Here is a 7,470-nt window from a genome sequence, read left to right as displayed (position 1 = left end):
ATAAAAAAATAACCGCCTGTTTGCCAGGCTTTCAAATCCTAGCTCAAGGTACATTTTTTCTCTGGATGTTCCTCTGAAGCATCCGGTTATTGCAAGACAAGCATCATATTGAACAGATTCGAGTTTTTCAGAGAATGAGGAATTACCAGGACGATCATATACGATATCTCCATAATCTAAGTGTGGTCTAACATAGGTTTTCTATATAGTGACAAGAGAATCCCTAGGTAGAAACTTGCGAAGTCTGCGAATAAGACCAATACCTTGATTAGCCTTTTTTATTTCTTCATCAAGGTGACGGTCAAAGGCCAGCTTTTGACCAAGTATGAGACCAACTTGTTTTTGATGATCCTGAACTGCAATGGCTGCATTATTGAACGTAATTTCTGGGGGGTCAGGGGATTTAACCTCCTGGTAAAGTACACTTCAACTGCATGTTTAGAAGGATCAGGGTTGAAGGACATTTTCCATGAATGATGGGCCCATTCACTTATCTTCTACATGTCACTGTTCAACTCTTGAGAACAGCGAATATGATCTAGGATGAGTGAAAGCAGGGACGAGTCATCAGCAAAAATTTTGATTAAAGAAAGGATTCCCTCAGGGAGGTCGTTAATGTAAATAAAAAAAAAGAGGGGTCCGAGAATAGATCCCTGGGTTACACCGGCCAAGATTTCTGTTCAATCAGAAGCCTGACCATCAAGAACAACCCGCTGCGATCTCCCATAAAGAAAATTCTGGATTAATGAAAGAAGGGGGCCAGAAACACCATATGACTTGAGTTTGAATAACAAACCATCGTGCCAAACTCTGTCAAAAGCTTTGGAAATATCAAGGAATACTCCACGAGTGTCTAGAGGTGGATCAACATCAAAACCATTCAGAATATCGTGTGTTCAGGAGTCACCCTTGCGGAAGCCAGACTGGGAATTTGTGAAAATATTGTTGTTTTTGAAATAGGTGTAGACGGAGTCAAAGATACACTTTAAAAAGATTTTTTCCAAAAACAGGCAGGAGAGACACTGGTCTATAATTTTTCACCACGCTCTTGTCCCTTTTGTTTTTGAATACAGGAACAACATTAGCCTTTTTCCAGTTTGATGGAAAATGCATGAATCTAAGGAATATTGATAGATCTTCATAAGAGGTTTAACCAAGGATTCACCACAGATCTTAACCATCTGTATAGAGATGCGCTTTGTTAGTTTTGAGTCCGTGAATGAGGGCTAAAATTTTGACTTGATCGAGGTATATTGTTTATTCTGAGATTAGTTACATGGTTTTGTTGCGGCAATACACTATCAGTGTCTATGAGAGAGCACTGATTTGCAAAGAATAGACGATATCGGCTTTCTAAATTCTCCCCGCAAAAAAATTCACGGACGATATTGACTATCCGTGAATTTTTTGCGCAATGCATCATGGGTAATCATTCGGGGAGAATTCGGAAAGCCGATATCGTCTATTGATTAAAAATATTTCTTTTCGTTGGAACATTAGCAACCGACCGACCAATCTTGCTCCGCATTCGTGTCAATTCAATACGAAATAGCTTGTGAATTAAAATTGAGTAAGCAATCACTCGTATTTAAAAACAAACCCTTAAAAGAATCTCTGTATAAAATAGATTTTGAACAATGTATGTCAGGGAACATAGAAACAGCTGAACCTAATATGTCACAAAGAAAATGTATAAGCCTCTACGAATTTCGATCAAAGGTGAGATTACAACTTTGATCTTAGATATGCAGTCATCTATAAGTTCAATTGATGGAACAGGTTTAGTAACGACAACATATTTTATGCTCAGAGACAAAAGGAATGAACATACATAAAATCGTTTATCACACGAAGATGGAAATTCTTTGGTCAAGCGATAAATAACAATTTTTTAATATACTATTTCTCACCAGTCCCATGAAAGTGCTTTGAACTCGATCTGTCAAACATTTTCATCCAATCAAATGGAATTAGTTTACTTCCCTTGTACTAAAATAATCTTCAGATACAAGCTTTTTTTATAAGAATAGTATACTTTGGCTGAGGGTGAGCATTATTCTTATTTTTCTATTGTTCTAAACAATAGGCCTATTGTTTTAACTCTAAAATCTCACCCTGATATTCTTATAGAAGTTATTCTTATAAAAAAGAAAGCGTGTATCCGGGACAGGATGCAGTATGTTTAATCTTTCGACGTTCGATCGTGCTCCATAGCCTAATTCTATTTTAAGACAGGCCTGGATCGAGTTAAACATCAATGTCAGTTGTGGAAAAGTGGAAACAAGATAGGTGCTGAATGGACCTACTTGAAGATTGATGTAATACGAAAATAGAAAAACTGGCAACAATCTTGAAAATGCAGACTCAAAATTAAGCAATATCACTTTTCAATCATGATGTATCAATTAAAATAAGTTGGGAGGTTGATTTTGTTATGAAGCATTAAACGAAGCCCTTTTATATAGATTCTGATCTGTAAAATACCAATATCAAAGCGATAAAAGTATAACTTGAGTTATCATTATCCACAGCACAATGGTCGAAATTTCAGGTCAATACCACTTTCCGAGCATAAGATACATATCAGGCCGTATTATCTGATGCAGGGGTTGAATAAATATAAGATGATTTCCTATCGATGATAAAATTTCCGAAAATTGAAAAATCCAATTTTTACAGTCAAATTAAACTTTCCGGGAATAACGGCTTCGGCCACTTTTTAGAGTACTTCCAACTGGAAAAATTGCCCAAAAAATCGTCCCCAGTGGAAAATTATTCTCTAATTTTTGTCCCCGCTGATGATAATCAGATAAACAAATTCTCACTTGCCAAATATTGTGCTATATTTCATCCTCACTGAATTTTCTGGCTTGAAAACAATTGAATTCAAATCCACATCGTCATTTCGTCCGTTATTTTTACCCAACTGACTGAAAAAATCCTATTTAGTCTGTGTGCTTTTTCTAAGATGCCAGACGGCTGAGATGCACAAACTTGGCTGAAAGTATGAGAGCAGACAAATAAACAGGTGTTGTTGTTTACTGTCTAAATATCCAGATAACTTCCTCGACAACTTCTTTTCAACGTTAAACACTCGTCGCGACACCAGCCAGACTTATGGAGGGTGTTATAGGGGCATGAAACTTTGTTGTTTGCTACATTCAACTAGAAACAACCGTTTGTTATGCAGATTAAGTTTATTGTTGATTGTGATCAATATAGCCGAAGGCCAGAGAGGAATCTTTAACCTTTCAAATGCAAAAGCAATTGCCGATGCCTATAAGTTTGAATCTTAAACTTTTTCTTAGTTTTGACACACATTTACAAAAGTTTGGCGGTAAATGTTATCCTCATTTGTGTGAAAGCCACACGGGCTCGAGAAAATTATGTATTCTTAGGCTCCAAACAAACGCCCCTCCCCCCCCCCCCAACTTGTTAAATTTTCCAACCCCTTGAACTTATTTTAATGGGATAAACTTTCGCGGGGATTAAACCCGCCCCCCGTTTATAACGATTAACATTTCATAACTCGAAAGAGAGCCTTACTGTACACTGAGTATTTTTTTTTGAAACCTTTTAAAGAGGTGAAAATGAAGTCATTTATTTTCCCATCCTAAGTACGTCACCCGTGTGGTTTTCACACAAAATTTCTAAAAGCAGGGCACTTTTTCTTGTTTAAGAAAGGTTGAAGATTCCTTCAAACTCAATGGGTTCATTACAACTAGCCTCTGAATCCAAGTGTTAAGCTTTGTTCACTGTCAACAATCGGCGCCGTAATAATATTGGCAATTTTGGGTATTTTAACGTTTTTCAGAATTTAAAGATCGGGCGAAAATTGCAGTTTCAGTACTTCCACTTTGTTTCATTGGATTTTTCGATTTGGGTGGGTTGAAATGGCTTCCAGACTATATTCTCAGCCTTATTGAAAAATTTTTGAGCTTTTAAATCCTGAGATCCTAAAGGTCCTAAGTCTAACGGTAAAACTCAAAGTTAAAACGCTACTTTCAAACCGTACTTCAAAACACTTAAAAATCATCTGTGGTTTTAAAGTTTTGAGGGAATTCCCCTTTTGTGCCAAATATTTTGGCCTAAATTGTATGATGTTTTTGCTCTCGTTTGCAGGGAGATTTTTCCCTGTAATGCAGGTTTAGCCTGATTTGTCGGATTTCGCTTAAGCAAAACTTTCGCGCGTAATTTGACAATTTTCGATGTGCCCTCATAATTTATGGCATACGATGGGACTCGGTTAAACAACTTTCGGTTTCGCTAAAAAAAAGTAAAATGAAAACATGAGAAAATGGCAGTTATCTGGGATCTTTTTTACATGTGGCTAGTGTTTTAAAATGTGGGTTTTAGTAGTTTTAAAAGTTTTTAGAGCTTGTTGAAGAGATTTTACGGTAGTTTGATTATGTGTGTCTGTCTGGGTTTTCAAGGTCTGTTAATAAGGGTTTACACACAGACTCTATCAAACATTGTGTGTCAGGCTGATCTACCTTTACCAAGCTCAGAAATTTTAAAACTTTGTGATCTGAGGTATTTGTTTTTTCTCAAATTTTAACCTTGGATCAAGGTCACATTACTATACCAACGCCCACCTTTCAAATCCTTCCTAACGCTAAACAATACACGTTTTTTTTATAAGGAACCTTAACTTTGCTCTGAGCCTGGAGTTCCTTATTTTTAGAGAGGATTTCAGCCTCAAAGTTCCTTATCGAGTTCCTTATTTACATAGCTGCTAAGTTTGGATTCGCAAAAATTGGATTCCTTATTATTAAAACTGCCTGAGCAGTTCCTTAACAATTCTTTTTTTTTAGGACCATTTTCAGCCTCGAGTACCTTATAAACGTGTTTCTTATAAAAAAAACGTGTAGCCATTGAACATAAAGAACCTCCTCCAACTTCCACAAGTTTTAACCCAGTGTCAAAAGGGGGTATAAAATGTTAAATGGAGTCATTAAAGCTTTAGTAATTTTTAAACATTTTCATTCTGGTAATATAAATACTTAAGTATCTTAAGAATTAGACACTGTAATTCATACCCCACCGGTTCTTTGTCTGGTAATAAGATACTCAACCAATAAAATTAGGAATTCAACACAGCTATGCAGTATGCATAAGAGTAAAAATTAATATTTCATTATTTCACAAATGAGGCAATGCACATTGGTACACACTTCGATCCACGTGAGTATATCTAAAAGCATACCGTAATGAGTCTAAAAATAAACAGCAAAATTACCGTTTGTCCGAGTATTAATCCCATCATCCTTTGCATTAGTTGCTTTTGCCAAGTCAATACACCTTTTCGACCGTAGTTGCGCGGGCATTTTTTTGTCCACTTTGTCCCACTAAAACCGTCCCAATCCTTTTTTGATGCATTTTTGTATTGTCTATTGGAACGAAAAAAGGACTGGGACGGTTTTAGTGGGATAAAGCGGACAAAAAAATGCCCCGCGCGGTAATTGGTGGCTACCGTCGAAAGTGTATTACACTTATTGACAATACAAAAGTAAAACATACCAGATCACGTACTAGCGTACGATACAAATAGTTTGATGCTTAACCTCGCTTATAACAACAACCTGTTACAATGTAGTTGACACATACAGTGAAGGTGAATGCGAATGATTCTTTTGTATCTGTTTCGTTTTCAACAAATGGTAACTTTCTAATATAGAACGAATGGCATTCCTGTATTTCCTGTTCATAATACCATAAATGAATGGATTAAACATACTACTCAAGAAAGGGAAGACCTCGATAAAGATATGGAAATGCCAATATGATTGTTGTTTTGCTGCTAAACACTCAGGCCATATAGAAATCAACAGTGATATAACACATACTGGTGACCAAGCGATTAAGAATGTTCCATAGATAACAACAACTGTTTTGGAAGCTCTGAATATAGATTTACGGTATTCTTGCATTGGTGAATGTGTCCTGGTATGCGATGTTATAGATCCAGATCGTCCCAAATCATCTCCCGCTTGTTTACTGCGTAACGCCATTAGAGGAGAATGACATGTTGGTACTTTTAAATGTAGCCCTGTACATAAATTATTGCGTTCAGATGTAACGTTCTTCTCGCGCTCTTTTAACGCGATATGCTCAATTTTAGGAGAACTCAGTTCGTTCAAGTATGTCTTTGATACTGCTTTGATAGCCAGTGCGTGTTTGCGTGCTAGAAATATCATTCTGATGTATATGAAACCCATGATTAATACAGGGATGAAGAAGACAATAAGGAAAACAGATACAACATAATACTTATTCGCATTAATGACACAAACATTATCGTCGACGTGAACCATAGATGACGGAGTTGAAATCCAGTTTAGGTTTGTTATCGATCCCCAGAAGAAACCATATAGCCAGACCATAACGATGGTTCGTTTATACCATGTCTTCACGACCAGATTCGGATATTTATACGGATAAATTAATGCAATATAACGGTCCAGTGAGATAACGAAAAGATTTGTAATGGAGATGGTAAAGAAGATATTATCAGCTGTGATGTAGAATCGACACCAATCAATACCTAAGGTGAATTTCATATCATAGTAGGCTCGATTCAACTTAAATGGTAGAATGAAGAGTGCAACGCAGAGGTCACTAAATGCTAAAGACAGCACCAGTAGATTTGTAATCGTCTGCCGTAACGATTTTGATTTCAAGATGGCAGCAATGAGTAGTGAATTTCCACAAATAGTTACTGTCATCATGGTCGTCCATAAAGCTAGTAGAATCTGGCTTGCCGAATCATCATGTATGACTTCTTCATCGTTGCAGTGAATGTTACCTGGTATAGAATCATTGTTCGACATTAAAAAACGAAGATATTTTTGCCGTAAACTGCTCGGTATGCCTCTAGGGAAGCAATCATTTGTGATATTGTAGAGATCAACTTTCTCCTTAAGCTTTTGAAAATTCTGGATGTGATGTTGAACACAACAAAATATCCGAGTTGCGTTGGCGTTCACCATTTCCAAGTTATTTGAGTGGCTAGACGCTGTTTTTCAAAACAGACTTCAGAATATTGTAAAAAAAAATTTGTAACGATTTTTCAAGTAATTTACAACAATGATACCGCTTTTTGTCAGGATACTGTTCACAAGCTATAAATCAATTCGAATATGCTTTATACTGTGGCTTTGCAGAAACTTCTTCAATATCTGATGGAGAGGTCACAAATTTAAATATCCCTCTTTGCACGAAAATGTAGTGTTTTGAACCAAACCACTCAACAATACATTTGTTTTTTTAAAGTACTCGAGTAGGTTAGCAACGACTACCTATGAATCTAGGGATTTCTACACAGATTTGAACCATTAACCGATTATGTCTCTTCTTGTGAAAAGATCAAATTTCCTTCGTCACTCAAAGCTAAACGTCAATCTCTTGAGTACAGTATGTGCCAATTTTCACCAATTGTTTTTTATTTGATTGTTTGGATAAACAAGTTAA

At 36.4% G+C, this 7,470-nt stretch overlaps 1 protein-coding gene across 1 annotated transcript; it reads right to left on the bottom strand.

Annotated features, from left to right (window-relative positions):
* Positions 1–5,120: 5,120 nt before the first annotated feature.
* Positions 5,121–7,470, bottom strand: LOC136802799 (probable G-protein coupled receptor No18). The gene has a single exon (XM_067059565.1). The coding sequence runs from the start codon at positions 6,987–6,989 to the stop codon at positions 5,586–5,588; it is 1,404 nt and encodes a 467-aa protein (XP_066915666.1). The 5' UTR covers positions 6,990–7,470; the 3' UTR covers positions 5,121–5,585.

This window comes from Clytia hemisphaerica, unplaced genomic scaffold, assembly GCF_902728285.1.
Source record: "Clytia hemisphaerica strain Z4C2 unplaced genomic scaffold, Clytia hemisphaerica genome assembly, whole genome shotgun sequence".
Taxonomy (NCBI): domain Eukaryota; kingdom Metazoa; phylum Cnidaria; class Hydrozoa; order Leptothecata; family Clytiidae; genus Clytia; species Clytia hemisphaerica.
This window is presented reverse-complemented; position numbering and strand designations above follow the sequence as displayed.